Genomic DNA, 17424 nt, shown 5'->3' on the forward strand with positions numbered 1-17424 from the left:
AGCTCCACTGAGCCTTTCTTTTGCCAGTCACAGCCACCCACAGCACTGTGGCTCATCTGGAATATGCCAGAGAGAACAAAATGCACCCCAGAGCTTTGTTGTGTTATGTTTGCAGGCCTGGGAGACAGGAGGAGTCCATGTGGTGATTCCTGCTTAGTGCTTGAAGAAGCACAGGGCAGAGCAGTTGCTTCTGCCCTGCAATTGATCTCATTAGTTGAATTGTTAAGCCAGAAGTGGCCCATTCCACAAAACTGAGCCAGTGCTGCTCACACATGGAATTTGTCTCCTGGGTATTCACTCAGAGGCTGTCCCTCATATACCATCAGCCTAGCTGAGAGTTTGTAGCCCCAACATGGTTGAACAAAGGGAGGGAAAGCCCTGCCAGCACTGCCAGTGGTGCTTCCAGCACAGCTCTGCACAGCCTGTCTCAGGTTCCTACCATGCTGCTGGTTGGCAGCTCGAGTTCCCAAGGGGAGTCCCACAAGTCCTGTTGCAGCCCAGGATGGTGTGGAGATACAGAGGCAGATACTGTGTGAGCCCAGGGTTGTGTGTGTCTGACACTGGCACCAGCACTGTCACAGCCCCCAGGGACAGTCGGAACAGTGAGCTGAGTGTTTCTGCTGAGCAGAGGTTATTGAAGGCTCTGCAGCTGCTGTTAGCAGGCAGGGATGTACAGGAGTGAGGGAATGGCCACTGGCATTGGGTGCATGTGGCTGTTGGTGATGCCTGTGGCAGGGCTGGAGAATCTGCACTTCATGTGTGACACTTGGGCTTTGAGCTGGCCATGGCCACTGTGGGTGTGGGAGGTGGATCTGCACAGGGTCACATTGGTGCTCATCAGTGATCCACAAGAAAAGAAAGTGACTCAAACACTAGGATTGATTAGGAAGGGGATAGAAACTGAAGCAGGGAAGTGTCAGCACACCATGGCAGTTTGTACTGCGTGTGCTGGTCCCCTCCTCTTAGGCTGAATTAGGCCTGAAGAAGGCTCAGAGGGGCATGGAAAGGCAAATTGAAGGTGTGGGGCACCTTTCCCATGAGGAATATGAGAGCTGGCTGGGGCCCTTTAGATATCAAGCCTTTTGGAACAAGGGGAACTCCATTGAGTGAGTCATTGATACAGGGACATAGTAACTGAGCACTGCCAGTTGTGGTACAAGACTTGGATTGGGGGGATATTTTGGAAGAGTGTTTTGTTTTCTTACCGTGTCCTCTTGCTTCACTGGGCATGTGGTTGTGGCCACAGGCAGTGGCAGAGCCTGGCATGGCTGTTCTTGTGGATCTGCTTCCTCTGTGCAGGAGAGCAGGAGGTGGCTGCCCATGGGAGCTGCTGGGGCTGTGCAGAGAGCCCTTTCCAGACAGCTGCTACAGGCTGGTAGTAGAGGAGATGGCACAGTCCTCTAAAAGAATAGGATCTGTTTCCTTGTCACTCTTGGCTGGGGTTTGGCCTTGCCCTGGCTGTGGGCACCCACCATGCACAAGGCCTGTCATGATGTGTGGGTGCTGAGGGCAAGGGCACTGCTAATGTAGGGTCAGATGCAAAACAGGGACTTCTGTTCAGCCTGGAGAAGTGAGGGCTCCAGGGAGACCTTAAAGCATCCTAGCAGTGCCTAAGGAGGCTACAGGAGAGCTGGAGAGAGATGTGTTGCTAGAGCATGGAGAGGTAAGACAAGGGGGAATGGCTTTGAACTGACAGAGGGCAAGTTTAGGTTAGATATGAAGAAACTCTTCGCTGTGAGAGTGGTGTGATGCTGGAACAGGTTGCTCAGAGAAGCTGTGGATGCCCCATCCCTAGAAATGTTCATGGCAAAGTTGTATGGGCTTGGAGCAACCTGGTCTAATGGAAGGTGTCTCTGCCCATGGCAGGAGGGTTTGACATAAATGATCTTTAAGGTCCTACCCAACCCAAACCATTCTAGGATTCTATGGCCTGTCTGTGCCCACTACAGCCTAGTGGGCTCTCTCTTTGCTGAGTGCTGGGGAATGGGTTTGATCATCCCTCCACCTCATTAAAAGACTGTGGTATAAACAAAATCCCAGCTGGGGGCCTGTGAGGATGTGAGAGCCTTTGTTTCCAAGTCTGGATGTGGTTATGGGGTGTGCTGTACTCCACTACTGCTGTGGGTCTGGAGTGTCAGGGAGGCTGCTGAAAGGCTCATCTGTCAGAAGGAGCACCCCCTCCCCTTGGGCATCACTTCCAGCTCCAGTTTGACAATGGGGAACAGAAATTTCAGTAAATAAATCCCATCTGTCTTTGTCTGCTCTAGAAAAACAACCGCCTGTACCAGGTCTCCGTGGGGCAGTGCCTCAAGGTGGTGGATCCCCTGAGCCACAAGGGCTACGTGACCGTGGCCATCTGCGACGGGTCCCTTCCTCAGCAGTGGCACTTTGAGAGCTGAGACAGCCAGGAGGTGGCTGAGGAGAGTTCAGCTGAGCCCTGGTTCCCCTTCAGCCACAATCTGAAGTCATTCTGGAGGGGTTTGTGTGGAGCCCTTGGCTGCTACACCTGGCACAACCATGGAAGGACCTGCTGGAAATGCCCTGCCCTGAGGAGCTGAGCATGGGAAGGTCCGGGTGGTCACTGGTCCCTGGTCACACACTGAGAGCAGCAGCCCCACTGCACCAAGAAGTGAAATTCATCATTGCTTCCTTGGATGGTCCTGGATTATTATTGGACTGGTTTTAAGTAAGAGAAATCATTAGAGCAATGTAATTTAAATGGTGAGATTTCAGCTCTGTGGATCTTCTAAATGACAATGACAGAAAGGAGTCCTCCTTGACTATTTCATGTGCAGTATCTCAATAATTTACATTTCTAGTATGGGATTACTGGCCAAAATTATTTTACTTTTTCTGGAAAATATTTTTATTCCCTTTCATCTTCTGATAATTGTCATTTGAAATATTTAAATTTAGTTCTTTTAATTTCAGGACATTTCATGTAGTTTAAGTTCTTTGCTGTCATTCGTCACCTCATATTTAAAACAAAGTAACTATTGCAAAGTCTATTTTGATGACTCATGACAGTAGCTGCATTTAAAATAAACTATCATTTTTTATTAATTTGTATGGCCTTACTCTTTGTAGCTGTTAGACCAGAAAGCACCAACTTAGACACTGATGGAAATTAATGTTCAGACAATTTGGGTCTTGTTTTCACTCCCTCTCTCCCTTCTTCGCATCTTTGAAGGCTTGACAGATAATTACTGGGTTTTTTTACTCCACTTCTCTCTTTTCATTTATTTTACTATTTCTTTGACTTCCTGCCTCAGCTTCTTCAGTGTGTGGGAGCTCCTGCAGAAGAGAAAAGCTGCTCTTACCCAGTGTATTTTTTCTTAGGACCATTGCTGGCCTTGTTTCCCACCACACAGCCACAGCCTTCCCTGGGAACGTGCAGTTTGGATTTTGGTAGTTCCAGGACAGCCTTGTGCAGCAGAAACATTCTCCAACTGCACAAATACTCCAGCATCCCCTTCCTGACCTTTTGGGCAACGTGAAGAAAGTAATGGTAATGCTAGAATAATTACAGACCCACATCTTTCTGCAGAGAGGAGATTTGATTGTGCCAGTCTCTGCTTGGTCCTTCACCCACCTGCCAGGGCCAGCACCTGGGAGGAGAGAAGCAGAGGATGCAAAGGAGCAGGTAAGAGTGGCCTGGCCACAGGGCAGCTGCTTTGCCTCCTCTAGTCCTGGAAGGAGTGAGCCCCTGGCTCACTGCAGAACCACGTACCAGGGTTTAAAAAGCAGAAGCAATGGACTGAAGTTATTCAAGATAGATAAAGCATTACAATGGGAGTAATTAAGACACCAGCCATGCTCCTTCCTACCAAGGAAAGCCTCTAAAACCAACCCCAGCCCCCTTGGTCAGCTGAGCCTGTGCTGTGCCTTTCTCAGGGGCACCTGGAGTCTTTCCATCAGTTCCCAGGTGACTCCTGCAGTCAGGCAGGGCTTGCAGGGTAGGGCTGGAACATGGTGTCAGCTCAGGTGAGCCCTTTCATTGGCAGCAGTGGCAACCTGGGTGGTTGCTGTGTGTGAAATTCCGGTCTTTGCTGGGGTGAAAGGATGGGCTGCAGCTTCCTTTATGCCTGTCTGGTTCACCCTGACTGTTGGCACAGCTCCTCCCAGCTGTGTGCAGGGGGACAATTCTCTGGGACATTGGTGGTGGGAGCCAGATTGTGCAGAAGCCTTGCTTGGCCTTTTCTTCTGTTGCCTTTTTGTTGTCTTTTTTTATAAAAAGTAAAAAATCAGGAAACACAAACAAATCCTCCAACAGGGAGAGCAGCAGCTTGCTTTATTTACAGTCTGAGTCGGTTGCCACAGAGAATTTTGGACCTTTTGCTCCCAGTGAGGAGAGTTGGAGGCTGCTGTCACTGGGAACGGCGCTGGTTTCCAGGAGCAGATGGAGGTGATGGTGTTTGGGATGTTGTCAGTTGGTCCTGCAGGGCATTCCTGGCCACAGACAGACCTGGTGCAGCCACACAGCCAGGCCATCTCCTGAGGGTGAGAGATCTCTGCTGGGAAAACCCAGCCCTGGGCCAGGGGCCTGTTCCCAGCTGGGCTGCCTGGTGTGAGCAGGAATTCAGAGTTCTGCCCTGTATTTGAGTGACTGCTCCCAGCTGACCTACGAGGCTCTGGGGAATAGGAAGCACAGAAGGAAAAGCCTCATCCCAGGGCAGGCACTGTCACAGGCCCCAGCTTGCTGCTGTCATACTGAGAATTTATTATTTGTAAAGAAGGAAACTCTGTCTGGGGCTGAATTTTTAAGTCCCTGTGTCAAGGACTTCCTTCTTGCTGGCTCCTGGAGTGGGTGGTGGCTGTGGACAGACAGATCCTGCAGCAGCCAAAGTGCACCACATCAGTAACACCAGGGAACAGCTCTGGCCTGGCTGCTTCCCACTGCTCCATGGTAAGTCTTGGACCTATTCTGAGAGCTTGCTGGGAATGTCTCTGGTGGTAAACATGGAGGTTTAACCTCACTCTGTCCTTTTTGCTCTTTCTGGAGGGGACTGGGGAAGGCTGTTCAGTGTTCCAGCTCATGGGCTGAGACGAGGATGTGGCACCCACTGTGAAATTTAGGATGCACTGGAAAAGAGGGAAGGCAAAATATTTCTCAGTGGTGGAAGCAGACACAGATCTTGGAAGAAGCAGAAACCAGACACCTCAAATGACAACAGGAGGATGCACTTTATAGATGTAAAATATTTTTATTCGTAAATGCTGATCTTCTAAATCTGTTTCCACAAATTCCAAAACCCATAACACTCTGTATACTTCAAAAAATTCATTTTTTTTGTGTTGTTTTTGTATTTTTTTTGCCAACATTAGATACTATTATACAGAACAGAAAAAACTGTAGGACAAATACTGGTAGGATGTTGGAATATTGTACAAGAGAAGAAAAATATTCAAGAAACAATTTAATACAGCTATTTATCAAGAGAAAAATATATACAATTGATTTATTCTGTAAGATAAAAATACATCATGCCATATACATTACAAGTTCAGAACTGTATTACTGAATATACCAACAGTTTACAGTCCACTTTAATTGTGCACACACAAAAAAAAAAAAAAACTTCATTTTTTTTTTTATATTTAGCCTGTGAAGTGTCAGTACCAGAATTTTAAGTACAAAATAAAAAGCTAACCTGGTTCAAAATGCTGATTAAATTTCTACAAGCAAACACAAAACAGTGTTTATTTTTAAAGAAATGTAAACAAAACCAATCCATACAAACACATCTTTAAATTACATTTTCCAAAATCCTATTGCCAGAGTCCTGCAGCTGCAAGCACATTACACCTAATTTTTATCCTTGTTTTCCTTTTAAGAAGGCTATCGCATGAGACTGAAGCTCCAACTCATTCTATGCTGTTTACATGATTTAATCTGTAGGCTGAACAGTCACCTAATCCTTTACTACTTTTGCTGAAGAATAAAAACCATGTCCAGCCTCTATTTTGGGTGGTTTTAGCAGTTATTCACAGTTATCACAAATTGTAAGCACAAAAAAACCTGACTTAAGAAATAGGGATGCAACAATATAATACAAATAAAATTAATCTAAATTACCCAAACATCTACAAAAGTCAGAGTTGTAATATACACTGCCTTTACCAGGCTTAAGGTTTACTTTAAAAAATTCTCATAAGACCACAGTTGAGACTGCTTTAAACATACAAAACCCCCTCTCTTTAAATTGAGATTTTGGTTATTCCGAACTGGGAATCGCATGTCCGTGAGTTCATGAGATCATATTGTAACATCCCTATCAACGGCTGAGAATAAGCACCCGAACTGCTGCAGAGTCTGGTAGCATTTGGTCAATAACTATTTTTATACTGTATTTTTTTTCTCAAAATATTTACACTTTTATACAAAGTAACAGAGTTTGTTAGTTCTGCAGGTAACAGCAGCAGCTTGGCTTTCTTCTAACTTTCTTTTTAAAAATAGCTTCATTCACTTATTCAATAATAAATACAAAAAGGTTCTCTTATTTTACAGAAATCAAAAACTACAATAAACTGACTCATGGAATCAAGTATTTAAATGTATTTTAGTGCAAGTTATTTTTTCCCTTAGCTCTATCCCTAAGGAAGTCGTTTCAGTACATTCCTTGTTCAGTGGTGTCTACTTTTATTTAAAATTTTTTTCTTTAATTAGAGGGCCTGCCCCTTTATCAAATAAGGCTGTGGCCAGCACTTTGGACTTCTCCCTTTCGCTGGTGATTTCAGTCTTACATTCATAGTGGCCACCTGCCCTCCTGCAGGTCAGCCAGCGGTTCTTTGCCCAAGTTAAACAGTTTCTCCTTAGTGAGCTCAAAAACAAAAGTGCTGGACCATTCTGTTAACTCTGTTTCACCTCCACGTCTGGAAAGTCAGCTTCAGATTTTGCCGGCTTGCTTCTGGTGCTTGTTGGTTGGTGGGTTATTTTTCCTTTTTTTTTTTTCTTTTTTTTTTTTTTCTTTTTAAATACTTGTGTAAAAATCTGTATTTCCAGAAGTGATATTTTTTCCCCCTTTAAAAAGGCAACAATTTTTCGTCGACAAAATCAAAATGTGAATCACTTCTTCCTAGGGACAAGCAACCCTCAAAGACAGCAAGGAATGCATTCTAGTTCATCCACTTTCGGCAGTTTACAGCTCCACAGTGACATGGAATCTTGTGCTGGTCATCTTCAAAATCAAACTTATAGTCATAGCAAAGCTGGAAGGAAAGGCACAAGAGTGGTTATGGAAGAGCTGGGATTTGCCACAACAGGTTAAACAGCAAAACGCAGCAGAGGCTGCACTGTAAGGGACAGGCACAGTTTTAAATGAAAGGGGAAGGGAAATGTCACTTCCCCCCCAGAGCAAACAAGTTGTGCCACTGGCCAGGAATCACAGAATGGATGCACGTGGCAAGAGGGCTGTAAAGAACCTGCCCTACCTCCTCCCCCTTCTGGATTCTTCTGCTGGAGCTGATGATAATTTTGTGTCCTCTCTCAAAAGTGACCACCTCAGCCACGCAGTTGGGTGCACACGAATGGTTGATGTACCTAGGAAAGGAGAGTGGGACAGATGAAACCTCTTAGGAAAACCCAGCCCTTGAGACAAATCTGAACCAAACCTCAGGATGGCCTTAGCTCCACGGGCTCAGCGCCTTTCCACATTTATTACATTACTCTGTACTTGTTTCTTTACCTAAAAAATGTCCAAAAAAATCAAGGATCAAAAAAAATTCCTCTCTTCACAGCTGCCATGAAACGTAACTGAAAGATGAGCAAAGCTGATGGAAGAGACAGTGGGACAGTTTGAAGACTGAATGTACCAGCTCAGAGAATAAACCCCACAAACTCAGAGCCTCCAACAGCCCCAGGCCAACATGGGGGATGCCCAGGAGGAGGTCAGGGATCCCTCCAGGGCCACCCACCTTGCAGGGCCTCCCGTTAGGGTGGCGTCGATGACGTGGTCGTTGTCAATGCGGAACATGTACACGCCCCGGTTCTGGAAGACACAAGTGGCACGAAGACTCTGGTGAGGTTTTACTGCATTGCCAGTGATGAGCCAACAACATGGGCCAGCTCCACTCTGCATTCCAGATCAGGCACTGCCCACTGGCTCACGAGGGAAAGCACTGCCACATACTGCCTGGGTCCCCATGGGTTTGTGAGGGATGATGGGTCATGAACACAAACCTCTGGATAATTCAGTTTTCCCCAAGAGCTTCCTACTGCCTTTTATCCAGGGTGTATGACTGCCTCCCAGACAGGCACTAACTGTTACAATGCCAACAAGTTACACAAAGGAAGTGGCTTTAAATTTAAGAAGTTTTCATTAAAAACTGAGGTCCTGACATGTCTGGCATGTGTCCTCTGGAACAGAGAATGTGTCCTCCCTACCTGGCCAGGGTGCTGAGATTTATTAAACACTGGAATACTCTGATAACAACCACTGTAGACTCCTTTGGTTTTATTTTAAGCCTATCTGCATTTATGGCACAGCAGAAAACAAATCAGGGGACCTGAATTCATCAGGCAGAACAGCATTTGTTTTGTTCTATGAATGTCTGAATGGGGAAGGGGAAAGAGAGAATGAACCAACAGCCTTACCTGAGACTCATAGAGCTTCTCCTTCCTGTTTGCCACCTCATTCCGGATAATTGTCCCGATATATTCAATGACCATTGTGTGCTTTTCAATGTCTCGAGCAGCATATAAGCCCAGGCCCTACAGAAAGTACACTGAGAGTTAATAACTTTACACTCACACTGTGTTCCTCACTGTGCCCCAAAGCAGCAGTGGAAAGGGGAGAGAGAGAAGCAGCACTGAGTAATAATTGATGCAGTAACAGCCCAATGCAGAATCCAGCCTCACACAGATCCCAGAAAACTTGGCTGCTATCTTGGTGAGAAAGTTGTTCTTACCCCTCTGACACTGACTGTGTAAAGGTTATAAATTCACTGAGAAATAAAAGTGGGTTCTGTGAGGCATGGTGAAGTCCAGCCTGAAATAAACAACAGCCATGCCCACACATGGCAGGATTAGTGACAAAGCTTTTCCAAAACAGACTGTGAGGCAAACCAGCAGCATCACAACAAGCAATGGATTCTATACTCTTATGAAGGCAAACAAGTACTGAGCTCTTCCTGCTGGTCTTGTATGGCTTCATCAGCTTGGCCTCAGCATTTCATGATTCCACTGTGTATTTCTATTTTTATTAAGTTTTACTATGGTTTTGAGGAATAGGCTAAAAAAAACCAACAAACCACCCCAGAACTTTTAAAAAATCCTTTTTCTAGATGACAATAACAAAGGAATTTTTAAGATATTTCCAGTAATTAGAAACAAATCTTACTTAAGGTAAATCTGTGCAATTGATGTGCCATGTAAAAATTGTCAGATTTGGAACGAGACTGGAAGGAATTTTGCAACAGGTTTAGTTTCAAATTTTCATCTGGATTTGGATAAATATCTATGACATCTACAAAATGTAGCTGTAAACCACAATTTTTAAATTGCCATTTCCTGAAGTGGGAGCTGACCTGAATGCGAGAGCGAGCCAGGTACACGTTGGATTTCCACTCGGTTTTCATCTTGCGGTACTGGGAGGACTTGGAATGGACAAACTGTTTGCTGTAAGGCGCGTTCAGCTCCCCCGTGACTGTGCTCTGAAAGGACTTCGATGTGCTGGTGCTATTCAAGGTGTGAGGCCTGTAGGGATTGGGCATGTAACAGGAAAGAATACAAGAAAAACTGAAGATTTCTCTGAAAACAGCCGGGAAACCCAATAAAAATCCTCTCAGACATACAGACACTTAAAGCCAGCTAGCGGAGACACAAAGCAGTTCCTCTGACTGGGCATGCACATTCACAGCCAAGGACGACAGGGTTTGTAAGCAGCAGACGAAAGCACAAATAACCCTAAAGCAGCCTATAAACCCTGGGCTGTACTATGTGAAATTAAAACAAAATACCTTAACACAAACCTCTTGACATGGGTACTCATTTTAGGCTCGGCACGGGCACAGCCCGTGGGGTTGATGGCAAGAGGAAGTTCCATTAAGGGGTTTCGGCCATAGCGGAAAGTGTAGTTCTCACAGGCCTCAACCCCTGGCAGCTGCAAAAAAAAAAAAAAAAAAAAAAAAAAAAAAAAAAAAAAAAAAAAAAAAACCACAGAGAGAAAGAAAAAAATTACAAATAATTACATATTTAATTACATGTGAAATAAAATATTTGCTTTTCCACACTTCTTTCTGGTCCCCTTCTCGTGTGTCTATCCAGCAAGTGGGATGATCCAGCAAGAACTGGGGTGGTGAACTCACCGATTCTGCAATCCTGGCCACTGCAGAGACTGTCAAACCAAAGAGGTCTTCACCCTTCAGATAGCTGGGGAACAGCTGGAGCATTTCAGATTCTTTCCTAACAGAAGCAACGGGCTCCAGGATTTTATCCCACACACCTACACAACCATTGGGAGAGAATTACAGTGATCAAAAAAATAAAAACTATTGCAGTTGGTTTTAAAACAAATGCCTGAGGATATGGGAACCAGAACCCAGCACTGAAAAAGCTTTTGTCTTTGACTGCCTGTACAAACAGGCCAGGGTCTAAAAAGTGAAGTGGAGAATGACTGTTGAGTTGCTAATTTTCGGGATTTAACAAATCTCAAACAAAAACACCATTTATTCTGCACCCTCAGTTCTCAGAAATGAAGCTTTCACTGTTCTCAGCATGGAAACTTTCAGTCCTCTGACAAGAACACGGACAAGTTTCTCTTGAGAAATCGTGCAAAAGTAAGATTTTTGGAAAATACACAATATATTCTATTTCCACTGATTGTAGTCAGTGCTCATTAGCACCCACAGCACCAAGGCCTTGAGACACGGAGTGTTACAGGCGTCCAGCACATGCACAAGCCAATTTCCAAGACCTCTCTAGGTGTTTATGGACACCCTGACATTCTTCACCCTGACAGAGACATTACCCACCCTGAGAACAATGTGGTCACTCAGCTTTTTTAGAGCTCCCTAACTGGAACCCAGTTGATTTAAGGTAACTCAGCAGCAGCTCTGTGTTTAAACAAAGTCACGTTTCATGAAATGAAACCCACACTGACTTTCCTACTGCTTTAGTTCATTTTCAAACTCAATCTTGGGTCTCCTCTGTGGACTTGGAACAATTCTTCTGATCTGCAGCATATACAATTTCTTCAGAGGTGATCACAGTCTTCACAGCAGGGTTTTAAAAATGGGCCCTGGAAGCTCACTATAAACATTACGTTAGAACAGTGCCTGCAACAGCTGCTTCAAACAGGTACTGTACCACAGGAATCAGCAGTACCACAATGAACAGCAAAGCCACAAATTCATCATCTTAGCTGACAAAATTTACCTTTAGGTGTTGTGTCAGTCAGAACCAGATCCTCGTGGCCCTGCTCCACCACCTTGATGACGAAGAGCGGGAGCCCGTCCTTCTCCTCGATGGAGCAGAGGTAGCGGCAGCGCCTGTTGGCGTACCTCATGCTCCAGTACAGCCGGCTGGCCTCGTAGCCCACGGGGAACAGGGCTTTGGAGGAGTGGAAGGCCTGCATCTGCTGTGGCAGCAGCTGGCCCACGGCATGGAAGATGAGGCTTCCCACACGGAAGGTGTGGTCGCGCTCGCCGCGCTGGACGATGCTGGCGATCTGCCGCACCTCGTCGCGCTGCACGTACACCCTCCGGAACACCGCAAAGTAACTCAGCTCCTGCTCGTGAGTTCCCTTTGGTTTGTGCATGGGGCAAAGCATGGTCTTGTCTTTAAAAAACATGCATTGTGCTTTTATGGCACAGGTAAAATGGTAAATATTGGTGCACCTTAACCTGTGGCAACCGCTGGTGGCACCCATTTTGTGACAGAACATGCATTTCATCTGCAGGCCTCTCCGCAGTGCTAGTTCCACGTTTATTAAGGCACCAGCTTGTGTCTCGTAGACTTCTGTAGACCAAAGAGCACAGTTCAAATGGACCCAAAGGTCTAAATCCAGGTTGAGAAGCCTTGCTGGTCCATCAGTTAATCCGTCACCCTCCTCATGACAGAAGCAACATTTCCTGTAGTCTTTAGGCACGGGGTCTGGTTTAAGGGTTGTGCCCAGTTTTTTAAGAAATTCATCTATTTCTTCCTCACAAGGAGGTTTGAATGATCCTTTTGGAATCACAATCTGAATGCTCCACTTTTTCCATTTCATCCCTTTCCATTTCTTACTGGGAGGCCGGCAGTCCTCCAGACTGCTGTGTATTGCTTTTAACCTGGGTTTCAGTTTCACCGTTACCTTCAGCTCATCCGGTTTCGCCTCCACCTTGGCTGCTTCAAAGGCAGGGGGGAACATGATGGGGGGTGATGAGGGTGGGGAAACCTTCTCCTGCAGCTGAGGCAGACAATGGACATCCAAAGTGGAGATGTTGTTGCTGTACTGATGGAATGCTTTGGGCGGCCTCTCCTTCATCGGTGACTGTGGCAGGGGTGGCACCGATTCCTGATAATCAACAGAAAACTCTTTAAGAAAAAGATCCCAAAGCTGTTAATCATTAAATACAACCTGAAAACATGGGCAGCTCAGTATGGGAGAGGTTTCTCCAAATGCCTAAAATCAAGATGCATCAACAGAGGAAGATGAAATTATCCTGACCCATGCTACCACAGTTTGGACCAGAATTTGGAGAAGGAAACTCCCAGCCTACCTAGAACATGGTGTCCCTTTGATACATGAGAGAAAGCACAAATAATGCTTCATCCAGGTTCTGAATGCAGAACTCCTCAATTGCTCTTGGTGAGCTGACTGCCAGCTTTAGCTCCTAGGGATTCTTAGAAAGTTTTGTTACAACACAAAGTCACAAACTAATTTAAAGCATAAGAATCTGATATATGGTAGAAATGGAGAATTTAGAACTAGTGTCACATAATTTTTTCCTGGAAACAAATGAGGAGGAATTTCTGCAGGGCTCTGGATTAAATACAACTTGAGGACTTAAACTATTCAGTCACAATAAACAAGAATTATACCTGCAGAGATTTGTGGGAAAAAAAACCCAAAAACCTAAGAGAGAAAACAAGAACAACAAAGGAAGTTTACATTATGAAGTGCTTAACGTGGTTTGTGTGATTAATCTTGAAAGAGGAAATTAAAGGATCAAGAGGCTGAACATGACATTTAATTAACTTAATTAGGTACATGCTGATGCACTTGTAGAGGAATGTTACCCTGTTTATACAACAACTGAAAATGAGCTACATGGGACACTAAAAGGATATGGATATACACAGAGTTATCTTCTCCAGGTTTTATGTTTTTAATTCAGTTCCTCCTGAGAAAGTAAGGAGGATGCACTTGAAGGAAAGCTTCAAACTACACAGTCTATACAGGACTATGGAACACATTAATTAGGTAAAGCTTGAAGGACACAGCCTGTTCTGTCCAATAGTTTAGGGAAAAAATGTACATTGATCTAGAAAGAGCAGAAGACAAGTTAGTTGAAAGAAGTACTCAAAAAATTTTAACTGTGAGAAACTCAACAACATCATTCAGTCTTCAGTGAAGACTATTTCCTTTTTAGTGGTTAAATAATTAGATAAATTTAAGTTCCCCTTCTTCTGACCCTGAATGACCCCTGAGACAGAGCAAGCAATTATGCCACTCAGGTGTTGGACATCCCTTGCAGGCAGAGAACTACAGCAGAATTATTCTCAGGGGACCACCTGAGAAAATTCACTGGCCTGATTCCACCTGCATTGAATGAACTTCTTTAGATGTACTTCTCCAGTAATAAAAAACTCCTTTCCCTGGTCACTGTCAGCTCACAGGCTCCTTACTGGTGTTCTGGTAATCAATGCTTTAAAATGGCAGCTTCACCCAAACAAAGTCAGGGAACAGGATTCTATTTTCCCAGTTACACTGAACAAATGAAAATCTTTTTACAAACTTGCTGCTCAATTATTATTTTCACAGCTGTAATTATATTTTTAACTGTACAAGCCAAATCCAAATGCAGGATATACCCCTTAAAAACGTGTCTGTGGTTGTTTACAATGCCCAGAGAACTTGAATCACTCATTGTTTGAGACTGCATCTTCAAAGCCTGGGAGGGGAGCCAAAGGTGATGGCTTTTCTGCCATGCATCTGTCAGACACAAAGTTCTACAAATATGATTTTTAATTCATGCTGTTGGCTTCAGAATCTCAACGTCTGAATACAGAGCAATTAATTTATAAACCTCTCAAATGAAGTGCAAACTTCCCCCTTGGCCCCTCTCTGTTCTCCAACAAATAGCTGCAATAATTTCAGCTCACTTGGGTCTGCCAGTGTTTGATACTTACTTTGTTCTCTGAGTTTTTTGCTTGCACAGCTGCTGAATAAAGAACAAAGCAGTTGTTGCTACAGAATACAATGTCCTTCATTTTATCTGAGCCTTCTTGGGAATCCTGGGAATCAAACACAGTGAGTGTAAGAAGTGCATTTTAATACCATTCTTCACATAGTAAGTGTAATGAAACAAGTCTTCCAATCTGGCTGGAAACTCTTTTATTTGTAGAACATTTGTGAAATAATGAGGGATGCTGTGATATAAATACTTGATTATTTGACAGATCTAACGTTGCCACCACCTACACCCCTGTTCTTCAGCATTTCCTGCCTTTCACAGAACTTTAACAATCAAAACAAAGCATTCTACACCATGCACCCATCTGCTCCATAGGCACTCTTGCAAAGCAAAATCCATTTTCTTTTATCTTTAGATGGCAAAAGAATGTCTCATTTCAGCCTAATCAAAGCCAGATCACACTGTTTTATCTACTGATCCATCTGCAAAACCTTACTGGGAATTCAGTGCATTCCTGTCTGCATGAACACTTTACTCTATGCAAGTTCTGGCTGTGTCTTTGTGGTATAGTCACCTCCACCTCCAGAAAGCACTGAAGAGCAATGGCATTCTTTGAAGGAATGACAGTTCCCAGTGTAAGGACAAGAGATTGCAACTGAAATCGGATTCCTGCCCAAAAGGAGTGCAAGTATTCTGGCTCTTACAGTAACTCCTGACACAGCAACGTGGCTGCCTCACAGATGAGCTTTTTTTGAGTTGAGGTCCCTGAAGAAGTCAGGGAAGGAATTGGTGGCAGAGCTTTGAGAAGCCCCATAGATGGGACCTGTTTTATGAAATGTCCTGGGATTCATTTTGTATCAGTAACAACAACTTTGCCATTTTTTTGCTGTACTGCAGATGTGCCTGAATGTCCCACTCTGAATCAGGACACACAAGGAAGGGGAACAACAGGAAGCTGAAGTGCTCTTGGCTGGCAGGACAAGCAGGGCTTTGTGCCATCCCTTGCTTTAAGGAGCCCAGCTGAGCACAGGGCCCTGCCCTGGCACCTCAGCACTGACCTGTTTGAGGAAGGGCAGGTCCTTGAAGGATTTCCTCACACCACTGCCCAGAACCACGACTTTGCAGTGGGAGCACCAGCGAGGCCTCAGGGCTGAGCCTTCTGCCATGCTCTGGCTGTGATCCTTGTAGCCAGCCAGACCTAGGGAACAGATTTTCTGTCAGAGGCTGGATCAGATCAAACCAAATTTATGAGATATCACAGTATTCTTCACTGGTGTAGAGCACTAACGCCCTCCTGAATAGGGGAGGAGGGCTTTGAACCTTGACCTGACAGATAAATTGTATGAATCAGACCTAAAACAGTTGTACAAACCAGGCAAAAACACATTCTTGTGTAAAAAAAAATCACAAAATTACCTAACACAGGAATACAGGCTTGAACAACTATGTCAAGCTTTCCAGCATGGGAACAATCTTCCTGAATTATGTATTTTAAACCAGACTGGATATAAAAACCTTAATAATCTTAGGAATTATGGAAGAAATGCCTCACTGACAGTGATGTAAACAGACAATGGACATCAGAGATGGATGAGAACTATTCATGGTTAAATCCAGGAGCATCCACATGATCATGTAAGAAGTGAAAAGTTTTATTTAGAGCAAGAATCAATTACTGAATTCTAGAGCATGGATTTATGAGGCTGAGATGCATCAATAATGACTCAGTTAAACCCTGGTACTGAACACTGGGAAGTTCAAGCCCACTCACCATTGCTGTTGGCAGGAAATGGCACATGGGGCTGCTTCAGTCCATAGGGCCCCACGATCCTGGCAGGTCCCATGGATCCTGCCTGGGGACCCTGCAGGAGCAAGTGCTGCCTGTACTCCACAGATGGATTCCCTCTGTGAGTGTTGGTGGCTGCCATGGAGGACGGGACATCTGGAGCATTACTGACCTCGTAACTGTTGGGAATTCTGACATGGAGCAGGTTGGAGAATGCTGCTACAACGCTACTGATGTTCTAAGAACAGGAATAAAAAACAAAAAGAATTGTTTACATCTGACAAGCAGCTCAGACAGCAGAGATACAAACTATTAGAAGATTGCAACTGCAGCATTATTGCAATGTAAGCCCCTCAGAGTCACTATACATAACCCAAATTAACTGCTGTTGTACTCCATGTAATACATGCTTATTCTTTTTACCTCAGCAGCTGTGGGATGTAAAGTAATTGCTACAGAGATAAGGCCAGATTTGGGACCATTCTGGGATGGTCCAAGCTGGGAGGAGAAGAAGCCAGAACCAGGTAAGGCTCCTGAACCGGGTTCTGATTTTATGTAATTCCTTTTGGCTTCTGAACCTGAAAATAAACCAGAATATAGCACGTTAATCCTACACTTAAGGGAACAGACAGAAAACCAATTCTAGCTGTAAATGTTCACTCTGCTGCAGCCTCACCTTTCCCAGTGCTGCTGGGCAGGATGGGAATGATGGGAGATGGGACAGGTTCTGGGTTCTCCTCCTTTACAACCGACAAGTCTGGGTAGCGACTGATCTCCATTCCCACCACACTTTCAGGAGAGGAAGAAGGAACAAAGCTGTCAGGAGTGTCCCTGTCCTCACAGTGATCTTGAACCCTGGAACAAAACCCAAAAAAGCTGGTTTGGAAATGGACTAAACTTTTGGTAAGCCAAAGTTATAAATTGTGACAGGGAACTAAAATGAACTTGCTGGTTGCTCCTGGTCACGGAACACAAGTAGGTGGTTTGCCATCACCTCTGGGTATCTCATATTCCATTGCACACACATTCCATTTCTTGGGAAAGATCCACGGAGAAAACAAAGACAATAACAAAGCCAAACCCTCTGTTCCCCACAGCTCTATCCACCAGGGTAAAAAAATGAGCATTTAATATTTGAACTGTTTTAATATTTAAAAATAATACTGTGTGGCCTTTGTCCACATACAGGCTCCAGTGCTCCACAGACACCCATATTTTGGGCAGGCAAGTGAAAGGGAGGCAAAAGGGGAAGATCTCTGCAGGGAGACTCATGTACCAGCCAGTGTTCCTCACCTGGGACA

The 17424-nt window shown here is 44.6% G+C and overlaps 2 protein-coding genes across 15 annotated transcripts in view; one reads left to right on the forward strand and one right to left on the reverse strand.

Moving 5' to 3' along the window:
* GALNT11 (polypeptide N-acetylgalactosaminyltransferase 11) overlaps positions 1–3059 on the forward strand; it is a 45607-nt gene extending 42548 nt beyond the window's left edge. For all 3 annotated transcript variants that reach the window (XM_009085798.4, XM_018909178.3, XM_018909179.3), the window contains exon 12: positions 2268–3059. In XM_009085798.4, coding sequence (XP_009084046.1) covers positions 2268–2399 — 132 coding nt within the window. In that variant the 3' untranslated portion in view covers positions 2400–3059. The remainder of the gene's footprint in view (positions 1–2267) is intronic.
* A 2120-nt stretch (positions 3060–5179) lies between these two features.
* The window catches only part of KMT2C (lysine methyltransferase 2C), a 187711-nt gene continuing 175466 nt past the window's right edge, over positions 5180–17424 (reverse strand). For 11 of the 12 annotated variants that reach the window (XM_050971688.1, XM_050971690.1, XM_050971694.1 and 8 more), the window contains 13 exons: positions 16800–16978; positions 16547–16701; positions 16109–16361; positions 15396–15535; positions 14333–14437; positions 11375–12494; positions 10306–10442; positions 9958–10100; positions 9526–9694; positions 8594–8710; positions 7915–7988; positions 7432–7540; positions 5180–7209 (listed from right to left, as the gene is read on the reverse strand). In XM_050971688.1, the coding sequence (XP_050827645.1) occupies positions 7117–7209; positions 7432–7540; positions 7915–7988; positions 8594–8710; positions 9526–9694; positions 9958–10100; positions 10306–10442; positions 11375–12494; positions 14333–14437; positions 15396–15535; positions 16109–16361; positions 16547–16701; positions 16800–16978 (2794 nt within the window). In that variant the 3' untranslated portion in view covers positions 5180–7116. The remainder of the gene's footprint in view (positions 7210–7431; positions 7541–7914; positions 7989–8593; positions 8711–9525; positions 9695–9957; positions 10101–10305; positions 10443–11374; positions 12495–14332; positions 14438–15395; positions 15536–16108; positions 16362–16546; positions 16702–16799; positions 16979–17424) is intronic. The other variant, XM_050971686.1, reaches the window with a different exon arrangement.

This window comes from Serinus canaria, chromosome 2 (genome assembly GCF_022539315.1).
Source record: "Serinus canaria isolate serCan28SL12 chromosome 2, serCan2020, whole genome shotgun sequence".
NCBI classification, from domain to species: Eukaryota; Metazoa; Chordata; class Aves; order Passeriformes; family Fringillidae; genus Serinus; species Serinus canaria.